Source organism: Chanodichthys erythropterus, chromosome 12, assembly GCF_024489055.1.
Source record: "Chanodichthys erythropterus isolate Z2021 chromosome 12, ASM2448905v1, whole genome shotgun sequence".
NCBI classification, from domain to species: domain Eukaryota; kingdom Metazoa; phylum Chordata; class Actinopteri; order Cypriniformes; family Xenocyprididae; genus Chanodichthys; species Chanodichthys erythropterus.
Window position 1 is genome coordinate 29,730,883 of NC_090232.1, and position 24,039 is coordinate 29,754,921.

General features: G+C 36.6%; 1 protein-coding gene across 1 annotated transcript; it reads left to right on the top strand.

Annotated features, from left to right (window-relative positions):
• Positions 1 to 1,301: 1,301 nt before the first annotated feature.
• Positions 1,302 to 16,756, top strand: slc5a7a (solute carrier family 5 member 7a). The gene is made up of 9 exons (XM_067405290.1): positions 1,302 to 1,835; positions 2,087 to 2,337; positions 2,894 to 3,007; positions 3,120 to 3,275; positions 3,443 to 3,591; positions 4,039 to 4,188; positions 4,535 to 4,688; positions 12,930 to 13,147; positions 14,742 to 16,756. The coding sequence occupies exons 2-9, from the start codon at positions 2,154 to 2,156 to the stop codon at positions 15,393 to 15,395; spliced, it is 1,779 nt and encodes a 592-aa protein (XP_067261391.1). The 5' UTR covers positions 1,302 to 1,835; positions 2,087 to 2,153; the 3' UTR covers positions 15,396 to 16,756.
• The last annotated feature ends 7,283 nt before the right edge of the window (positions 16,757 to 24,039 follow it).

Below are 24,039 nucleotides of genomic sequence, written 5' to 3' on the forward strand. Positions count from 1 at the left end.
ACACCCTTGCTTTGCTGTTCGTTATCATTATTGCTGACAGTTTTGTCAAATCTGCTGTTCATTTGTCCATGAAAAACTACATGTTCATCTCTCGGTGACACACTTCAAAGAACACGAAACAGATGTGAAGTAAGCTCATTAGCTGAGCAAAATCTGCGCGCCATGACTGTTCCATGCACCAAGGGATCTAGAAGAAAACATCAAGATACAACTGTTTATTTCAAGTGATTCCAGATAAACATTTTAAGAAACTGAAATTTAAAGCCTATAGGCATCCTCCTTATCTGACTTTTTAACTTGTCTCTTCGGACAAGTAACTTTTTCTGAAAAATGCCATTACTTTTTTTAGAACCTGTGCCACATTTGCTGTTGAAAAGGGATCTTGACCAGGCCTTTTCTAAACTACAAAGAACTTCAACATCTGTACAGGAAGTATACCGTCTGCTTATAATTGGGACTCACTTGGCAAGCTGTCAAAATGTTACCAGTTAAATTAGTCGACTTCTCTGATAGCCTATAGGTAGAAGCTATCTGGCTTGGTTTTTCCATTAAATTGGCTCGTTTGGAGAGTCGCATTCTCTCTCTCTCTTATTTCTCATGGAAATTAATAAGACTTTATTTAGAATAGCCTGCTGTCAAACGTACAATTAGCGTCGAAAAAGTCTCAAATTTCTGGAGTTTTATCCGCGGAATGCATGACCAAACTGGATACTACCACAAAAACGTGAATGTTAATAGAAATCTTGTAGCTATATATGACTTAAAAGGGTGATTTTGAAGTCCTGTAGGCTACTCAAAGTTTCATTCGTTCATTTTATGCAGGCTGTGTTTTTCTTTTGCCATTTTTACTCCATTTTTCCTCGGAATATTCTCTCTTCCTTGATGGAACAATGCATTAAAGCTAGCTAACATTAGCATCATTTTAAGCCACTCGGAAAGCGGCCAACAGCGTAAAATTTATCCACTGGGTGGCAGAATGTCAGAATTTTAGTTCTTTGCCAATTTTAATTAAAAGAACCCAGAAAAACAGAGCATTCCTACAAAAAAAGAGTAAAACAGTCCTAAATGCTAAGTCTTTTAATAATTTGAATAGGCTACCTAAATTTTATTAATTCGTTGATTGGTTAATCTCTAGGCCCTACTTGCAAAATTCTCTACGAAACAAAATTAACAAAAATGCAGTTGTATTAAACGCTTTAGCATGTGTAGTCTAAAGAGAACATGTGAAAATACAGCAGAAAAAGGCTACACTATTAGGCGCGCTGTTGTGTTGGATTACAGTCGTGTTCAGCGTTAATTAGTGTACCAGTGCTATTCAGTTTAAGTATACACAAGCCTCTTGACTTGTTTATTTTGTCTTCTCAATACACTTGAATTTGGGTGGCGTCTGAAAGCCCTTTTCTGAGTGTGAGCTGGTTGGGTCCTCAGCACTCTGGACAGCGCCTGACTTCTGCTTGCTCCGCTGCTGAGAGAGAGTGCACTTATACTCAAACAGGCTGCCATAAAATACCAGTCAAGAAAAACATGAATGGAACCGATATATTTCACTACACTTGATTTACAGCGGTTTCCCCCCCGTCTCGCGATTTTCAGTTGACTTGATAACCTCCAGTGACGCGCGGCTCATTTGCACGATCTGACATCTTTATTCATAAATAGCCCCCATTCACATCTCTCTGACGTTCATCGACCCTCTGACGAAACCTGCTCTTATAAGATTCACAGTAAGTTTGGCTCACTCTGAAATGTGCTGTAGTGCTCCTCTCCTGAGGCGACAGTTGGGCTCTTTTCGCACTGTTGGTGGCAGTTGAGTGGCTGGTGGCTTATTCACAAAGGTGAGGCACTTTTCATATGATTTTCAATTATTAAAGTAGTTGTCTTTTATTTCCCCGACCTAAACAAGTAACATGAAATCCTTTAATTGAGCATGAAAAGCTTGGAGTGACTGAATAACCTGCTGATTTAGACTACGCATTTCAAATCTGTCTGAATCCTGCATCTTCTTTGTTTTGAGAAGCAAAATAGACTGTTTGATTAGGCTATATATATAGTTTAATTCTCCTTGTTTTCTTACATACCTCTTTAGGTCTCTTTTCCTTAGGTCTCAATGTATTTCGGTTCTTTAGAGATACAACGACTTTAGCAGAGAGAAGATGAACATCCATGTGGAGGGGTTGGTGGCGATTGTCATCTTCTACCTGCTGATCCTTGTAGTGGGAATCTGGGCAGCATGGAAAAACAAGAATTCCGGAGTGGTGGAGGGAACTGATCGCAGTGAGACTATTATGGTCGGCGGAAGGGACATTGGATTATTTGTCGGCGCATTTACCATGACTGGTGAGTTTCAGAGAGAAATTAATAGAAAAGCCTTTACTGTAGGCTTATGTGATAGGCTATAAAATGAATGCCGTTTAATGTTTAAATTCTTTAGAGATGACAAGCAAATAATATATAATGTTTACAAAAGTTTTCTGGATGTCTTTCTACATTAAAGTAGACGAAATAAAGACGGGCGTTTCCTTTTACTTTATTTTTTTAATAAAATCGTTTGTTTTATGATTTGTTTTTGTTTTTTGTTTTTTCAGTTAAATAATAATGGTTCTGTTTGGGTCTGTTTTATAACCTTTCAATTAAATATAAAAATAAATATTCCATTGAGCATGTATTGTGTAGTGTTACTATTAATGTGATCAAATATGGTATCTCCACATATACAACCATTTGCATTTAGGCTATGTAGGCTATATGTGTGTGTGTGTGTGTGTGTGTGTGTATATATATATATATATATATATATATATATATAGAGAGAGAGAGAGAGAGAGAGAGAGAGAGAGAGAGAGAACAATATTCTTTCAAGACCAGTCCATTTTAAAATCCACTTTCATTCCAGCGACTTGGGTCGGAGGGGGTTATATCAACGGCACAGCAGAGAATGTATATCTTCCCGGGTACGGCTTGGCATGGGCACAGGCTCCCTTTGGATACGCGCTCAGCCTTGTATTGGGTATGTTGTGTACATATGCAGATTTGATAAATGGTGAAAGGCATTTTTCAGTGTTTAGAAATAGTAACATATCTGTCAATCATATCATTTCTATGAATTGATTCATGTCAAGGTGGCCTTTTCTTTGCTAAACCCATGCGCTCCCGGGGTTACGTCACCATGCTTGACCCCTTCCAGCAACTGTATGGAAAAAGGATGGGTGGTCTGCTATTCATCCCTGCTCTAATGGGGGAAATGTTCTGGTCAGCCGCCATCTTATCTGCCCTTGGTAAGAAAAGGAGGGAAATTATATCTTAGACAGACCTTTTCTCAAACAATCAGTACCTTTTGCAAGCTCTTCCATCATTTTAATAGGACAAATTCTACAAATACATTTTAAATACTGCAGTAAAGGTTGCTTAAACGTAATGAAAGATATCTTTCTTTATGTCACAGGGGCCACACTGAGTGTGATCATTGACATCGACATCAATATGTCTGTGATTATTTCGGCTCTTATTGCCATTTTCTACACGCTGGTGGGAGGACTCTACTCAGTGGCCTACACTGATGTTGTCCAGCTCTTCTGCATTTTTTTAGGACTGGTAAGGATTCACAGAGCCACATGATGAAGTCATCGCGGTGATGTCATTTACTTCAGGACTGCATGTCTTCAGCAGCATATAACACAGTGATTGATCAAAGGGGCTGTCAGCTGTGCAGTTTTAGGAGGAACGACTCATCAATCACCCTTCGTAGATACAACTTATTGGAATAAATACATTTATTTATCATTGCGTCATTTATTTAATAACATTTCTAATATAACATTAGCAACTAAATAGCAATTGCATGGCTGTGTAAATTAAAATTAAATGATTTAATAATTTTTATTAAAATAAAAATACATATATTACATTTCACAACACTTAAAAATGTATAATGCATAAAAGCTAATCTATTTACTAGCTTCACTAAGTTAAATATGATGTGTTACAATGTCATAAATAGTCTATTACATGGTAATAGAGTGGGAAATGTTCTCTCCATAGTGGGTGAGCGTCCCTTTTGCACTATCAAACCCAGCTGTGTCTGACATCGGAGTGACAGCAGTGAAGCAGCTCCATGCTAATCAGACTGCATGGCTTGGGAAGATAGAAAGCCCTGACAAATGGATGTGGGCTGACAACTTCTGCCTTCTGGTGAGTGGACAACTCACTGTAGCATGATGGAATGGAGACACAATAATTTTGCCAATGGAGGATTGTTGATTCTGAAGGGCCAAACCTAATTTCTCACTTTATTGAACAATGCAATCATTCGTAGGGAGGAAAACTAAATAAGGCCAAAAAAAATGGAGAAAGAGAGAGAGAGTGGATAAAGTGTAATACTGACCCAGCTATGTCACTCTTCTCTTGTAGGTTGGCTTATTTAGATTAGCTTTAATGTTTATAGTGTAATTTTTCCCTAATTTATAACACTCTTGATGTAATGCATCTGTATCATGATGTCTGGTGTCTGTATTTACAATGACATTTCTGTTTTTAGATGTTGGGGGGGATTCCCTGGCAGGTGTATTTTCAAAGGGTTCTTTCTGCCTCTTCAGCTACCTATGCTCAAGTCCTCTCATTCCTGGCTGCCTTTGGATGTATCATCATGGCTATTCCCTCCGTCCTGATCGGAGCAATAGGGGCTTCCACAGGTAAGACAAACCTCCATCAGAAACCTGATATTTTATCAACAATATCATGATTGAATGAGAGTGGAATGATTAACAGGCGCAAATGTGTGGGTAAATAAATACATCTATACATATATACAATACATATATGAAGTAATGTGCCTTCATAATGTTTAAACAACATTAAACCTAACAGTTTGTTTCCGGAAGTAAAAATTCCATTAATTTTCTCCATAAAAAAAATTATTTTGAACAATTACTTATAAACCTTTAAAGACAGACCTACTGTGAGCTACGAGGTTGCTAATCCATGGTATTTGCTTCTGCTGAAGCCGTCAGCCTGCATTATTTGAGCTTTATTTGAGCAATACACTCCAAAATAGCTCTTTAGCTCCACCCACTCCCATGAAGCACTGCAAATGATGTAATTGGGCTGATCTCCCTATACACTTTCAAAATACTGAAATGTTTGTTTTATATATATATATATATATATATATATATATATATATATATATATATATATATGTGTGTGTGTGTGTGTGTGTGTACATATTTATGCATATTTTGCAATAAACTTAAAATATACTGTTTTTATACATATAATCAACATTTGTAAATGCGTAGTATATACAATATTTCACAGAAGTGAGTATACACCCCTCACACTTTTGTAAATATTTTATTATATATTTTCTTGTGACAACACTGAAGAAATGTCACTTTGCTGCAGTGTAAAGTAGTGAGTGTACAGCTTGTATAACAGTGTAAATTTGCTGTCCCCTCAAAATAACTCAACACAGCCATTAATGTCTAAACCGCTGGCCACAAAAGTGAAAATGTCCAAATTGGGCCCAAAGTGTCAATATTTTGTGTGGCCACCATTATTTTCCAGCGCTGCCTTAACCCTCTTGGGCATGGAGTTCACCACTGGAGTCCTCTTCCACTCCTTCATGAGGACATCACGTAGCTGGTGGATGTTAGAGACCTTGCGCTCCTCCACCTTTCGTTTGAGGATGCCCCACAGATACTCAATGGGGTTTAGGTCTGGAGACATGCTTGGCCAGTCCATCACCTTCACCCTCAGCTTCTTTAGCAAGGCAGTGGTCGTCTTGGAGGTGTGTTTGGGGTCGTTATCATGTTGGAATACTGCCCTGTGGCCCAGTCTCCAAAGGGAGGGGATCATGCTCTGCTCATTCATGGTTCCCTCAATGAACTGTAGCTCCCCAGTGCCGGCAGCACTCATGCAGCCCCAGACCATGACACTCCCACCACCACGCTTGACTGTAGGCAAGATACACTTGTCTTTGTACTCCTCACCTGGTTGCCTGGTTGAACCAAATAAGTTTAGGTTATGGTTCCAGTAATCCATGTCCTTAGTCTGTTTGTCTTCAGCAAACTGTTTGCAGGCTTTCTTGTGCATCTTCTTTAGAAGAGGCTTTCTTCTGGGACGACAGCCATGCAAACCAATTTGATGCAGTGTGCGGCGTATGGTCTGAGCACTGACAGGCTGACCCCCACCACCACCCCTTCAACCTCTGCAGCAATGCTGGAAGTACATCTATTTCCCAAACACAACCTCTGGATATGACGCTGAGCACGTGCTCTCAACTTCTTTGGTCGACCATGGCGAGGCCTGTTCTGAGTGGAACCTGTCCTGTTAAACCGCTGTATGGTCTTGGCCACCGTGCTGCAGCTCAGTTTCAGGGTCTTGGCAATCTTCTTATAGCCTACGACATCTTTATGTAGAGCAGCAATTCTTTTTAGCAGATCCTCAGAAAGTTCTTTGCAATGAGGTGCCATGTTGAACTTCCAGTGACCAGTATGAGAGAGTGAGAGCGATTAACAACAAATTTAACACACCTGCTCCCCATTCACACCTGAGACCTTGTAACACTAATGAGTCACATGACACCGGGGAGAGAAAATGGGTTATTGGGCTCAATTTGGTCATTTCCACTTAGGGGTGTACTCACTTTTATGGCCAGCGGACAATAATGGCTGTGTGCAGGTGCGGATTAATGCACAGGCTTGCCTAGGCTGCAGCCTAGGGGCCCCACGTGTGCAGGGGCCCCGGATAGGCTAGACTATTATTTTTTTATCATTTTAAATTTACTTCAGCGCAAACAAAAAAAACCCCTCATTGGCCCATAAGAGACAAAAACAAAACAAAAAAAAAAGCAGGTGATTGGATAGATGTGACATTTGGCTCAAATCTGTCCAATCAGCTGCTGATCAAATCATGTCAATCATTTTAATTTACATCACTGCTATTGCTAGACAGCATTGCGGCAAAATGTCCGAAAGAAATTACGACAGTGAAGCACAAAAAAATGAACAACGTGAACAATATATACTGAAAAAAATCCTAAAATTGGCTTCATACTTCAAGGCATTGGATACATCAAGACAGAAGTGGCGAAGTTACGCAGTTCATGAGGGAGAGATCATTAACGGCAGGAAATTCAAACATTCGCCTATCATTCATCAACCTCAAATATGGTTTATCACTTGAAACATGTAAGTAGTAGCAACTTAACAAGTCCGCTAATGTTAGCCTAATCCTGGATAAATGTGCGCTATTATTAGGTGCTAATCCATGTTTGATTGCGCTTATTACTGCATGACATGAAGGCGCCTGTGCAATCACTTGAAATAGGCTAGGGGAGAGTGGGTTAAGATGAGCCAGTGAGTAAGTTGACCCACCCCCTGTATCTTGGCAACCATACCATTTTATTGTCATGTGACCATATATTTCAGAACCACCCATCATTTCTCCCAGACTGTGAAATGTAGAAGCACATGGAAGGAGTGGAAGTCACAACAGTTTTTGGCTTGTCAAAGTAAAATTTGAACAAAACAGATGGAATGGCTGTTTCATCAAAGTAAATTTGTCCAGGTCTAAAATATTTATGATGCATATTGGTGATTTAGCAACGTATAAAACCATACAAGTCATTTAGCTAAATATTATTCTGAATTGGTAAGCTAGCTAGCTTTTCCTAAAATGGCAGCTATATGGGGCAAAGTGAGCCAAATGTTGTGGGGTAAATTGAGCCAGCGTTTTAAAGGTGCCCAAGAACGTTCTTTCACAAGATGTAATATAAGTCTAAGGTGTCTCCTGAATGTGTCTGTGAAGTTTCAGCTCAAAATACTACCCCATAGATTTTTTTTAAATTAATTTTTTTAACTGCCTATTTTGGGGCATCATTAACAATGCACTGATTTACACTCGGCGCCGCCCCCTTAAATCGCGTGCTGTCTGCCACACCAGTTGTCGAGTATATTACAGCGCATTTACAAAGTTCACACAGCTAATATAACCCTTAAATGGATCTTTACAAGATGTCCGTCATGCATTCTGCATGCATGCTTCGAATTATGTGAGTAAAGTATTTATTTGGATGTTAAAGTTTTATTCTGAGTGAATTTGAGGCTGTCCTCCGTGGCTAACCGCTAATGCTACACTGTTGGAGAGATTTATAAAGAATGAAGTTGTGTTTATGAATTATACAGACTGCAAGTGTTTAAAAAATGAAAATAGCGACGGCTCTTGTCTCCGTGAATACAGTAAGAAACGATGATAACTTTAACCACATTTAACAGTACATTAGCAACATGCTAACAAAACTTTTAGAAAGACAATTTACAAATATCAGTAAAAATATCATGCTATCATGGATTATGTCAGTTATTATTGCTCCATCTGCCATTTTTCGCTATTGTTCTTGCTTACCTAGTCTGATGATTCGGCTGTGTGCAGCTCCAGACGTTAACTGGCTGCCCTTGTCTAATTACATAACAGTCGTGTTATATTGAGATTCACCTGTTCTTCGGAGGTCGTTTAAACAAATGAGATTTATATAAGAAGGAGGAAACAATGGTGTTTGATACTCACTGTATGTCTTTTCCATGTACTGAACTCTTGTTATTTAACTATGCCAAGATAAATTACATTTTTGAATCAAGGGCACCTTTAACTTACCCCACCAAAAGGCATTGAATTTAAGTTAAATTTGAAGTATAAACTGATGTCATTTCAATGTAATATTACGCAACTGGTTTAGTTTATCTTTATTTTCGAGTTTATTTGATTGGAATAGTGTACAAGTACACCAAAACCTTCTCTGATACAAACCAGAGGATGTTTAATCAAATATATCTTTCCACCTGTAGTCTCTAATGGCTTAACATGGTCGACATTGCAGAAAAACTACCATGTCAAGAACCTTTTGACTAAAATGTTTATTAGTTTCAGTGACATTTATTCATTCTTATTTAGTTTTTATTTAATTTTACTCTACAAACTCTCTGTTTAGTCTGTTTATGGGAAGGTTACAACTTTGATGTTCAACATATTGTTTCAAAAATGCAAACAATTAAAGATACTGAAATTTCAACTTCATTTGGTTGGTTTTATGTTGTTTAATTTAGCTTTAAAAAATAAATATTTGTAAAATAGTTTTTAAATAGGTACATTATCTTAAAAAATTCACATGGGTTTGATTCAGATTCAGTTAGATGGTCAGTTTTCACCCACCTACTGACTTGGCTCAACTTACCCCTAACCTGGGGTAAATTAAGCCAGAGGAACACTTTTTTTTACAAGAAACCATATTTTTAGAACCCTTTGTCATAGATGTATTCTGATCATTTAAAAATTATAGGAAACATCCTGAAATTACTTTAAATACTTTCATTGTACTTCTGCCTCATTTTCCCTTATCTTGAGGACCACATAAGTAAAAAATGGCCCATCTTACCCCACTCTCCCCTTCTCCGTCATTTTGGTCATACAGATAAGAAAACTCTAAAGGGTCTACTTTCATTTATGTGAACTCACAATAACAGAAAACGTTGTGCTTTTGTAAAATGAAAACAACCAGGATGCGCGTTCTGTCGTCTCTGTGAACTTGAGCACGTAACAAACATGAACTGTACTTCCCTCACAGACATGAGAAATATATCTATATAAAAATTGAAATGTCTAATTTTATTCAAACCAATTCAAATGGAAAATACATAATCTCAGATTATGTAATCTGTATGAAACCTGCATATAGGCGCGTCCACTACTGCGGATATATGACGAATCAGCATCGTAGTCTTCATCTTTGTAGCCGAAAACAGAAAACATCAATAAACTATTAAGATGTTTAGAAAGTCTCCTTGCTGTTTTTTCACTACACATTCATGATCATTACGTTTGCCAGTGCGATGTGGCAAGTTTTATGCATGCGCTTGAGCGCTGATTAGGCTATGTATTATATATTGGTTTATCATATGATTTATTATGATTTTCAATTTCCCATTTTACCTATGCGGTGTGGTGGTAATTTTCTTACTGTGGTGGTCCACCACTTGAAGGAATGTAGAAGAAAAACTGTAGTATTGTCTCAATGTGTGTGTGTATGCCACTTAACCTTAATATTTGTGTGTGGAAACACTTTGGGGGGGTGGGGGTGGGGTGTATATATATATATATATATATATATATAATATATATATATGTGTGTGTGTGTGTGTAAGCAATAAGGTTCTCGAGGCTAGTGCTGTATCGTGAATAAGTCACGGCTGAAGGGCGTTGTTAGGCACGATGCGAAGTGGAGCCCCTTCAGCCATGACTTACTCACAATACAGCACTAGCCTCGAGAACCTTATCGCTTTTATAAAACAGTTACCACACAATACAAATATTAAAGCCAAAAATACATAACAATGCAACTTTCATGAAGTAAATTCTTACTAAAAGCCTTCCTTCCACCGGAAAAAATAGTCCCTGACCAAGTTACATTATTAAGCCATTAGATGGTGGCAAAGACTGTCTTTATGAGTGTCTCAGTCAGTAGCGAAGACTTTTACATTGAAAAGACTGAATTGTTGTGAACATGGAACAAGACACAACTGACAAATGCTTAGACTAGTGCTGTCAGTCACGGGAAAACCCTTTAACTGTTAAAAGGACAAGATAATACATCTGACATTTAAACAGTTTTTTATTATGAACATAGGACTGACCTGAAGGAAAATGCTAAATCAGAATGCAGGTAATAAACTTGTTCACTCGATCTTTTTATCACAATACTCTTTTACATAATACAGTAAGCTTCAATGAACAATATCAACTGAGAACATACAGTTAACTTTGCTAAGAGTGGTTGCTGAGGGTGTTGTGTAGTGATACACAGAACTGTTGTGTGAAGTAGTCATAGCCGTGCTTTATCGTGAATACACAGCTATTGACCAATCAGAATCAAGGACAGGAACTAATATATATATATATATATATATATATATATATATATATATATATATATATATATATATATATCTTATAACAGATCACTCTAAATTGCAATGTTGACATGCATTTTCTGTAAAAGCAGCTTTATCTATATATATATATATATATATATATATATATATATATATATATATATATATCTTATAACAGATCACTCTAAATTGCAATGTTGACATGCATTTTCTGTAAAGCTGCTTTGAAACGATATGTATTGTGAAACGCGATATACAAATAAATGTGAATTTAATTATATTTCTCCATTGTTTTTAATTTTACTATGCTGTTTGCAATGCTTTATGGGATTGTAGTTATTTCGCTCACTAAAACCGTTGAGTACACAGTCTTGTACCTTTGTCTTTTTGTCAAATTTTCAAAACCCCATAGCTGATTGGCTTGGTTCATGGCTTATAACTCTTTAACAAAGACTATTTTAAAATCCCTATGGGAAAAAAGAAAAAGAAAAAAAAAAGAAAAAAAAAATCCTTCCAAAACCAGTGCTGCTGAAAAAGGGGCTTTGTTCAACTTTGTTCCATGCTGACTTTAAAAAAGTTAATTTATTGCATATATAGTTTTGCATTAAAGGGATAGTTTACCCAAAAATGATCAGATGAACACAATCAAAGATATATTTAAAAATATCCTTAGTTCTCCAAGGTTTATAATACAGTAGTAGTGAGTCAAATAGTTTATTTGACTTTAAAAAGTTTTTAAATATGGATATTATTCTTACAAAATCACATCTTCAGAAGGCCTTTATTAACCCCCTGGAGCTGTATGGATTACTTTGATTATGGATGGATGCGGGCCCCCATTCACAACCATTATAAACCTTGGAGGACTAAGGATATTTTCAAAAATATCTCAGATTGTGTGATGTACACCTAAGATGGCTTGAGGGTGAGTAAATCATGGGATAATTTTCATTTTCTGGGTGAACTAACCCTTTTAATAAACAACAGATGCAAACAAATTCACCCCAGCAGTTTAATTAGTCTGATTTACAGGCTGTATCCACTTACAGATCGCTAGACTGTGACTTTGGAGTGCAAAAAAAAAAAAAAAAAAAAAAAAGAAGAAGAAAAAAGGGAAGGCTCACTATTTAAGTTAAACAAGCTTCTTAATATGGCTTCAACATTCAACTTTTTAGATCTAAGTCAGAAATCTTTCCTAAAACAGATAATACAAAAGTGCTGTTAATTACACTCTAATTCTGTTGTTTTTTCTCCTCCATAACATGCCACATACCCTTGCCCTGAATAATTATTCACAGCTCATCCAAATTAAAAATGTGCATCAAAGCACTTTTCATATTGTTTCCTGCATATAATGTTTCCTTGTCCTAAAGCCCTTTTCCCTTTGAGCATGTACTGTATTTAGTACATACAGTCAGTAATTCTAATTATATAATCACTTTTTTCTCTTTATTGGGGGGAACAGTCTGATTTGCTGTGGTGTGTTGTGGAAGGTGTTCCCCAGGCTGTATCAGCCCCGGGTGGAAACCATGTTCCCTTCAGATCACTAAAGAAACGAGTAAATAACAACAGCTGGTCTCCCTCATACATTATTAACAGATTATCCGTTTAACGATGTGAACCCTGTAAATATTACATCTGAGGGAGGCACACAGCACCCAGATTTAATCAACAGACTTTCAGCATCAAAGACACAGCCAGTCACTTAAATTACTTAACTTATTGGGAATAGCAGTCTAATCAAGCACAAGGCATGTTGCTTTTGGATTGGAAGTAAAAAGAATTTGAAATAGAACCTTATGAATAATATTTAGTTTCCTTTAATATGTATTCACCTCATGTATGATGCAATATATTTATATTTATATATATATATATATATATATATATATATATATATATATATATATATATATATATATATATATATAAAATATATAGTGTTTTTTACACAAAGTATGCAGTAAGTACGTTCTACCTCCACAGACTGGAACATGACAACGTATGGGCCAATTCCTCCCATGCAGAGGGACCAGTCCGACATGATCTTACCGATCGTGCTACAGCACCTGTGCCCAGCCTATATCTCCTTTTTTGGTCTGGGGGCAGTTTCTGCTGCAGTGATGTCATCCGCTGACTCATCCATCCTATCGGCCAGCTCCATGTTCGCTAGGAACATCTACCAGCTCGCTTTCCGGCAATCGGTGAGAGCCAGTCTAATTTAATTCACTGCAAAGTCATTCACTGCAAAAATGGCTTAGTATTTTTGTCTTGATTTCCAGTACAAATATCTAAATATTTTTAAATCAAGATGTTTGAAGCAAAATGATCAAAATTAAGTAAGTTTATACTTAAGAAAAAAATCTGCCAAAAAAACTTATTAATTAAAGTTTTTTTTTTTTTTTTTTTTCATTTAATTTTGATAATTTTTTAGAGGACAACACTTTATATCTTAAGTTATTTTGCTTCTTAAGCAAACTTATCTTTAGGGCATTATATACTTTAATAAAAAGAAACTTTCCGTATTGATTTTTCAAAGGTGTTTTACCCATATTTTGATTTACGCATTGCATTGTGTTGTGTTTTAGGATTAAAGAAAATCAGAAAAACTTAACGGATAATGTCCTGACAGAAAACTACAAGTATCTTTTCCATTTTGTAGGGTTTTTTTTTTTTCTTTTCTCTTCTCACAGTGTTGATTTAAAGGATTAGTTCACTTTAAAATGAAAATTACCCCAAGTTTACTCACCCTCAAGCCATCCTAGGTGTATATGACTTTCTTCTTTCTGATGAACACAATCAGAGTAATATTAATAAATATCCTTACGCATCCAAGCGTTATAATGGCAGTGAATGGGAAACGAGTATGAAGCTCAAGAAAGTGCATCCATCCATCATAAACATACTCCACATGGCTCTTAATAAAGACCTCCTGAAGCGAAGCGATGCATTTATGTAAAAAAAAAAGTTAAGTAAAATATCTAGCTTCCACCAGACCGCCTTCCATATTCAACTTAGGAAGAAAGTGTAATGCCTCTCGCAGTTCAAAACGCTTACACTATGTCCCACGCCTTCCATTTTCAACTTACGAAAAATGTTTACTTACAAACGCTTTTATCATAATTTTTTATCATTTAAACGCATAGCTTCACTTCAGAAGGCCTTTATTAACCACCCAGAGCCACGTGGAGTATGTTTTTGATGGATAGATGCACTTTCTTGAGCTTCATACTCATGGTTTCCAATTCACTGCCATTATAAAGCTTGGACGCATCAGGATATGTATTAATTTTACTCCAATTGTGTTCATCAGAAAGAAGAAATTCATATACACCTAGGGTAGCTTGAGGGTGAGTAAAGCTTGGGGTAATTTTTCATTTTAAAATGAACTAATCCTTAAGAATATTTAAATATTTATACTGGAAAACATGACCAAAATACTGAGAAAAAAATCATTCTCTAATGATTTCTCTAAAAATGATAAATATGCATACTTGCTAATGCAGTAATAAAATAATTAAAAGGAATGTTCACTCAATAATAATAATAATAATAATAATCGGTCATCATTTACCATGTCTTTCAAAATCTGAATGACTCATTCTTGTGCAAGACACAAAAGAAGATATTTTGCATAATGTCTCATCTGTTGAAAATAAAACTGTATGAAAAAAGCACCAATATCAAATGATTAAAAACTGCATATTAATCAACTTAATCAAACAGAAATGCCTAGTTTTCTCAGTAATCATTTTATTTCCTCTCTAACTCTCATCTCATCTTTGTACTGACCTCAAGGCTTCCGACCGTGAGATTGTGTGGGTCATGCGGATCACTATTTTTGTGTTCGGGGCTCTTGCGACAGCCATGGCTCTCCTGACTGGGACCGTCTACGGTTTATGGTACCTGAGCTCTGACCTGGTCTACGTCATCATCTTCCCCCAACTCATCTGTGTTCTTTTTGTCCGTGGCACGAACACCTATGGCGCAGTGGCTGGATACGTTTTTGGAATGATCCTGCGCATTGGCGGAGGGGAACCTTATCTCAAACTGCCTCCCTTTATCTACTACCCTGGATGGACCATTGAGGAGAAGGTCCATCATGTGACCAATGAGGTGGAATACCTGGTGTTGCAAAGGTTTCCCTTTAAGACAGTTTCCATGCTGGCCTCGTTCCTAAGCAACATAGCCGTCTCACACCTGTTTAAGTACCTGTTTGAGAGTGGCACTTTGTCGGCTAAATATGATTTCTTGGATGCGGTTGTGGCCAAGCACAGTGCTGAAATAATGGACAAGACCACACTGGTGAACAAGAACATCATTGGACTGAATGAAATGGCCCCGGTCAAGCCAAGACTTAGTGTTACATTAGCAGCTACCTTCACCAGGAAAGAAACCCTGACCGAAGAGGAAGACTCCAGCCCAGAGTCACCAAGTCATGAGATCAAGTAGAGGCTTTATGCCCAATCCTGAGACTCTCTAGTGGCTCCATAATGTGAAGAATGGTGCTTCACTCAATAAGTAAAGAAATATCAGATTTTAATTACATAATTAATTCACTCCACATCATTTTCTGGAATTTCCATCACTTCTTTCAGAAGGGAACTGGATAGCAACTGAAACTCTATTAAAAATGGCAAAGAGAGAAGAAAACAGCAGAGATTTGTGTGGTTTGAGTAATATTAGGAAAAAAAACTGACTTGATGGTGTTACTTACCTTGAGAAGCTCTTCGACTCCTGTTGGTATGTACGATCCTTAGTGACTCCCCTTTCCCTTCTAAAGAAAATGTTGAGATACTGTGATAATCCTGGAGAAATAATAATATTAAAGGGACTGTTCACCCAAAAATGTTCTGTCATCATTTACTCAACCTCATGTGGTCAAACAATTAAAGTCAGTGGGCTGTTTTGGACCCTATTGACTTTTGTATGGAAAAAAAGCATTCTTCAAAGTATCTTTTTTGTTTTCCAGCATTGAAAATGATGACAAAATTTTCATTTTTGGGAGAAATATTCCTTTAATTCCACTGAATCTGGACACAGATCAGTCCAGATTTTAAAAAAAGAAAGAAAATGTAACAGTGATTATAGTATATCAAATTATAGCTATATATGAATAGATAATAGGTGTAAATTCATGCGTCATGCCATTATGTACGTCAAACTCCCATGATAGATATTAATACAGATTATCCTATCGTCCTATCATAAAAGTCAAATGTAGCTAAACAGTTATATGCTGTTCCATAAATACGTAATTATATAACAAGTGATGTGCTTCCCATCTACAAAATACCTTTAACAACTGTGACATAAGTGCACATGTGGCAAATGTATTTTTCATGTTCATAGTGCAATATTAAGGTGAGCGGGAAAACAAAGAACATGGAAATATATATATATATATAATCTTAAATCGCCTTAATTAGCTACAGTACATTGATTAAATGGGGGTGATTGGACATTATGCAAACCCGGTTGGTCACTTTGTTGTACTTGAAAATGAATGTAGCTGCAAATGATTCACCAGATGTAATAATAACCTGTTCGGGTCTGTGCTGTGTTATATTTTGTGATTTGATGTCAAAAGAAGTCATTGTACCTGGTTCCAGGATGAGCCAGCTGCTGTGTTATTTTGTTGGCTTTAGCAATACAGAAATTTGTGTGATGTGTGTATTTATATTCCAATGAATATAACTGTCTAGTATTCCACTCATGTAAAGTATCACTTTACCGTTCTATATATAAGTACATATATATTTATTTGGATCGGTTGGAGCCAGCTACACAAATCTATATTTATTTATGAATTAATTGTGGCCTACAGATTAAACATAGGATTATTAAAAGATAATAAATTTTATTGTTAAAACTTTCATCGTTGTGTATTATTACTAGGCAAGTAATCCAGTCCACGAAAAACTCTGAGTTTTCTGTTTAAATTCATCAAACTTGACAAAGTGTGTTTAAATGCATTGTGTTTATTCCCGTTTGTCACGCCAAACCCATTTTCTAAGTCTAATGCCTTTTCGAAAGCCAAAACGGTCTGCGGACTGCTGTAGGATCGGCGGGCAGTTACGAAAACGTGACAATTTATGGCATTAACTCTCTTCAACTTCCAATGTCACCGTTAAGAGACGGCATTCTAAAAATAGCCAGTACGTTATTTACATTACTCTAAGTGCTCTGCTGGTCTTAGTAGGGCGGGGCAGGGGTAGTTGGGTGAATAAGGAGGAGGGAAGTAAAGGCGGGGGTTGGGCCGGGTCTCTTATGCGTCTTTTCATATACTGCGTCAATGTCCTGGGGGTGGGCGATGACGCTGTTTTCGCCCCACCCAACCGTGTCCCGAGCTTGTCCTCCATTTTGTCCTTGCTGTCCAAAATTTAATCCCATTACATCGTCAAGGCTGGATATGCCAGAGATCCCATTCACAAAAGAACAGCGAAGAGCACTTGTGGTGATTAATAATCACCGCAATGGGGCGGTACTGTTAGCTTAGCCAAAAGTCAAGCCATTTTTATCCTTCCTGATGAGGTGTTTGTGGCCATCTAAGGTGTCTGGAAAAACCTCAAAGACTGCTTACTCGCCAAAAGATACAGTCATGGTTAGCAGTTTAGTTATATCCTGATGTCTTCTGGAAGAGGAAATACTCATCAGGGATATTAATTTTTAAATTGCTAGCTTACTTCATATGTGGGCAGTCTCTGGTTTTCTTGGTGATCACGTCTCCCCTCACAAATCCGTAATGAAATGCTTGAGGTTCAAGAATCTCAGCTGAAATATGGTGCATCTAATTGAATCAGCCTAAGTGAGGGACATTTGTCCTCTCTCATGCTTCAATCGATCAAATCTCCCACAACGACTGTTAGAAGCACAGCCTGTGACTGAAGCTAGCAGGCAGCATTCATTTGTATTCACGCCCGTCATTATTTATTTGAACAATTTCCTTTTCTGCAAAGCTGTAACGGATACAGATCATGTTGTACCAACTGCACCCAGTGAGAATTTCCTTTCTATTCTTTGTTAAGTGGCTACATAGTCCCCAGTGTGCTGTAGAAGACAGTCTTAGGACATGCCTTCTCTGCAGCCTCAGCTGTACTTCTCTTAATGCCAGGGTCTTCATGTATCTGTCAAGAAATCATCTCCCTATTGAAGGAGGCAGGTGTAATTAGATTGGCTCTCATTAAACCTAGGGGAATAATTGGGCATGCTGGGAAATATAGTTTTGGGCCTTACCAGAAGATGTAATGAGAAAGATAAGAGACTACAGATGAGGTAAAATATTATCTGCAAAGAATTACTTACTTTTTGACTTTCCTGAAAAGCAATAGAATATTTTGAGCACTGAAAGAAAATGTATTGTATTTTGTATTTAAGTGACAATAAAAGACTTGGTAACGCTTTATTGTACAATGACCTTGTTACATGTTACAAGTACTTACTATATTAATAACAGTAAGTTATGCATAATTACAAGCAACTGACTTTATACCCCAAGTACTAATATTGCTCATTACTTTTGTGTAATTACAATTTAACAAGAACACCTTAAAATAAATTGTAATCAAAGATTCTTCTTTGTTTTGTTTAATTTATTTTTTTTTTTTATGAAATCCAAGGGGTTTTTTTTATCCCCCACTAGAAAGGTCCACAAAAGTAGTAAAGACATTGTTAAAATCAATGTGACTTCAGTGGTTCAACCTTAATGTTATGAAGAGACTAGAATACTTTTTGTGTGCAAAAACAAAATAATGGCTTTATTCAACAGTTTCTTCTCTATCCTGTCAGTCTCGTACACAATTGACGCAGTGCAGCGCTTCTGTGTTTACATCCAAACGGCGGCTCAGTATTGGCCGACGCTGTTCACGTGAGCACCACGACGCATGTGTTCGGACATAAACGTATTTTTGTTTTGTTTTTGCGCAAAAAAAACAAAACATTTCATAACATTAAAGGTGATAAAGAGGATCTTTTCGTCGACTGAGAAACCAAATACTGTTACTGAGTTTTTGAACTCATAATCTGCAGTTGTTACTCCCGTCTCCTGACAAAAACATCGCATGCGGCGCCTGTGGAGTGTGGAAAGTTACTGGAGCACGCAGCCGCGCTCTTCTCTCACAAGGAACGTCATGGCAGTGATTGACAAGCCAGAGGGCCAATAGTTTATGCGATGATCGCGTAAACGATTGGCTGATGTTTTTAAGGCCCTACCTCGTGCACAGATGATGTATATTAATATTATTACTTTCAGTGCACCTAATAAAGTCTTTTATCAGTTAGTAAAGACAGTTTCAAGTAATATTGCAAAAATGTATAAAACAGAACATCCTCTTTAGCACCTTTAAAGGATTAGTTCACTTTCAAATAAAAAATTCCTGATAATTTACTCACCCCCATGTCATCCAAGATGTCCATGTCCTTCAAAGGGCTTTAAATGATACCAGACAAGGAATAAGGGTCTTCAACTTATGGAAAAAACAGAACTTCCGCCGCGTTCATTCCATAAGTTGAATAGGGAAGGTGTAGGACATACAGCGTAAGCTTTATGAAGAATACTGAAGGCGGTCTGGCGGAAGCACTTGCAAGGCGATCATTTGTGTTTATAAAGCATATACATTTTTTTTTTATTTTTAGAAAATGACAGATCGTTTTGCTAGATAAGACCCTTATTCCTGGTCTGGTATCATTTAAATCCCTTTAAAGCTGCACTGAAACTGTCATTTTGACCTTCAACAGTTTGGGGCCAACTGAAGTCCACTATAAGGAGAATAATTCTGAAACGTTTTCATCACAAACCTTAATTTCTTTTCTACTGAAGAAAGAAGGACATGGACATCTTGGATGACATGGGGGTGAGTAAATTTTCAGGAAATTTTTTATTTTAAAGTGAACTAATCCTTTAAGGTTGAACGACTGTAGTTGATTATTTTAATGATGTCTTTACTTTTCTGGACCTTGGATGTTACTTTCTATTGGGGAATAAAAAAAAATAAAAAAATAAAAAACTTGGATTTCATCAAAAATATCTTAATTTGTGTTCCAAAGATGAACAAAGGTCTTTGACATGAAGGCGAAATGAAGGTGAGTAATTAATGACAAAAAGTGACAATAAAAAAGCTAAATATTTTATGAAATGTAAGATTAAAGTTCACATCACTCATTCATGAAACTTTCATAAATATCAGACAAATTAGAGTCATTTGTGCATAAAAATTGACCTTTCCGCAAACTTTATAATTATTTTTTTTATTATTATTATGGTGAATAGTGTTATCAAAGTGTGTCTTCAGCTTGCCTTAACAAAATGCTTAGGTGCTTTATTTACACGGTTGGGAACAGATTTAATTTTTTTTCATTAATTTAAAAATTACTCAGAAAGGCTTTACAAACTATTTACACACACACACACACAAAAAAAAAAAAAAATATTATGTAATATTATTTGTATATTTTTCTAATACTAAAATTTCTGCATAAAGTTTACCCTAAATTAGGGATGGGGTGGCACTGAAAAAAAAAAAAAAATACACCAATGGAAAAGGAAAAATAAATATAAATATTTGGACATCTGCTTGTTGAGAATGTTTGAAAATAATTTGTAATTGGCCATAAAGCAGTGCCGTGACTGTTTGCAGAGTGGTTTCTCATCACAGTATTTTCTCCCTGAAGATCTAGAATGTCATCATAACACGTTTTATATGGGTGCGTCCTGTTCTCACAGACCAAACATCCTTCTTTTTCCCACTCACTCTTTCTCTTTTTTGACAGCAAAGTCATCGGTGTTGACAAGGAACCATTTTTTGACATGGGGTGACTAGAACAAGTGACCTTGAGGGCACATCAGTATCAGACATGACTGTCAGCGATAGAAGCATCTGCTTCGTGTCCTGCTGGCCATATACTGCACCATTTAAAAAAAAACAGGCTTGATTTAGCAAGTGGATTAGATCTTGTAAAGTCAATCTCAATCATTAGCTTTCCAATAGTCTTGGTCACTTAGCTGGTGCATTCAGATCAGTTCAAACAGGTTGATGTCCCTAAAAAGCTGGTGTATGTGACTGTTTTGAAGGATCAATATTTGAAAAAACGGCTATGAATTTAAAGGACCCAAAGGAGGAATACAGACATTAAAGTGTATTACTCCTCAGGGATCACTTTATTGACTTACACTTCCTCTCTCTTCCTCCATGTCTCTCCTCTCTCATATCTCTGCCAACCAAACTATTGTATGATAAAACCAGTCACAACCTCTTCCGCTGTCATTCTGATGATGCAGTTACTCAGTCACGTACGCTTTTCACCACAGTCCTCCCTGCGGACAATCACATGGGACTGTCCTACATGACTTGTGTTATATAAAACACCAACAACAAAAAAAAAAAAATCACAGACACTCTTTCACAAACCGTGCAAATCCTTGGGAAGATTTCCAAAGGGGAAAGCATGGATATTGTAAAAAATAATATACAATCTTAGAAAAAAAAGGTATATATAGAACCCTAGGGTTCTTGACTTTTAAAGAACGCTTTATGCCAAAAAGGCTCTATACTAGAAGAAATGTCTTAATGATTGCATAATACTTTCATGTTTGAAGGGTTATGTCATTTTTTTTTTCTAGTGATAAAGCTGCTAAATTGATAAAAAATTTAATCAAAATTAAAAAATTAGATAAAACAAAATTAATTAATTAATTAAAACTAATGATCCCATGCTGGGAACCCCTAAAAGACTCTATTTATAAAGCATCTGACTGAATCATTTAAGGTTTTATATAGCCATTTTTCAAGAGAGCTTTTCAAGTCAAACAGGTCTGGAACGACATGAGGGTGAGTAAATGAAGACAATTTTAGTTTTTAGATAAACAATTTCTTTAAAACAGCACACACAAATATACTTTCATTAGATCCTTTATCCGGCATCTATTAACTTGGCGAATGACAATTATGGGCAACAATGGGTAGATATTGATAATAGTGTGTAATTTATTATATTTATTGATTTTTTTTTTTTAATAGTCTCATAGTTATTTTTAGTTCATTTGTGTTATTTATGGCATTTAAATCATATTTAAGTGCATAACATGATGATAACCCAAATTGTTATGATGCAGCAGATTCCTTCCATCTCTGACGTGAAAGTGTTTTATCTCATCTCTTTCTTTTACTCTCAGCCAGCAGGGCGACTCAGGACTATTTATGTGTTCCTTAAGTGATGGCCTCTGTAATGTAATTGCTGGACATCTAATTGAAAAATGGAGGCAGCCAAAGAGAGAGAAGGGGCGGAGGGGAGGGAGGGAAAACAAAGAAAGAAAGGGATGAGGGGATGGAGGGATAAGAGAGAGGGACTAATGTAGAAAGACAGAACGAGACAGCAAGTTAGACAAACGAATATGAAGGCACGTGCACGCACACACCACCGACTCTATTTCTCTCAGTAAGTCTCAGTGGTTCTAGATTAGATGAGTGGGCCTTTATCTCATCCCCTTTAGCCAAGCCAATAATTGCAGTGTGTGAGACATACAGCGCGACACAGTCCCAGCAGTACATGGCAAAGAAATGAGACAGGGTCAATTCCACAGTGCTCAGAAATGGCCTCAGAGAAACAGAATCTGACATTAGATCTATAAGAGCCATTTTGTATAGCTGAATGAACCTGATTTATCAAAATCTTGTATACTTGTTAAACTCTTTATTAATGACACTGAGATGGCATGTTTGATTTAATGTCACATCCCTTATTATAGCCTAATTCTTATTTTTATATATATATGACCCGTGCTGGCAAAATGAGTCAGAACGCGCACAAGCTAATTTCGAGCAAAAGAAGTGAAAAATATCAATTTTTTTCAGAATTGAGGTTTTCACAAAAACGAGTTCATTAAGCCCTCGTCTAGCAATCTTAATGCTCCTAATAGCAATTAAACATCTAAAAGTATATTTATTTGTATGTTTTCTGAGAGGAGTAGGCTATACCTTTCTTTTGTCCATGAAAAATGCCATCTGCTCGCTTCTCGATGGCATGGCGCTTCCCTCAACAGTTTGGTATCGTTTTAAAGCGCAGCATTCCAACTTTGTGAATATTCATAGCAAATTCTCAATGGCATGAGTCTGAACCAATGAAATGTGATTTTCAAGCTCAAGCTGACGTAAATAAAGTGATCTTCACGCTGACTGACACTTTGGAAGTATGCGCACAGAGACACCTCAGACAGTGCGTGATCCCGATATACACATACACAGAATTACAATAATAAAAAAAAAAAAAAAAAAAATCGATCTTGGCGAGTATTCATGCAAACATTATCTGTTATGTCTTAAGTGAACGTTTGGTTAACTGTTGAAGAAAAACATCTGATTTGTGTGATACAGTAGGTCTTAATTTATAGGCTGTCTGTTTCATTAATGTTAATCAAACAATTGTGGAATCGTGAAAAAATTGTTGAATATATATATATCCCTTAAATGCATACCTCGGCGTCATTCACTACCCTCCTCCTCATTCATTTTTTAAAGTTAGACATCTTGGTATTCCTCAATCAATTCATTATAAAGAATATAACAAGCAAAAAAAAATCATAAAATTATTATTACTATTTTTGTATTATGTTTTTTGTAAAACTTGTATAGGGTCACTAACGACCCGAGGTATGTATGAGTGTACATATATTTTTTTCTGCACAACAATAATTAAATCTTAGATGACGGAATAAGTGGAATTTACCTTTATTCCACAAGGTGGCAGTGTCTGATACACAATGCTGAAGTGACGACTCTTTCAGACAGAAAACGAAAGAATAAGAAAAACATGAAATGGCTCAGTAATTTACTGCAGAGCAAGTACTGAACGCAATCAAATATGACTGTAACTGTCACTGGATGGAACTGGTGAAGCTGTTAGCGATCGAAATATTGATTTTGAAGATGCTGAAAATTATAGTTTAGAGAATACATTTGAGATCACAAATGTGCTCCTTTTCGTGACCTCAAACATAAAACTGGCCCATTATTTGCTGAATTTACTGGGAAATGAGCTCTGACGAGGACAGTGATGATGGCATAAAACATCTGCTCAAACTGAGCCCTTTCAAGCTCCAAAA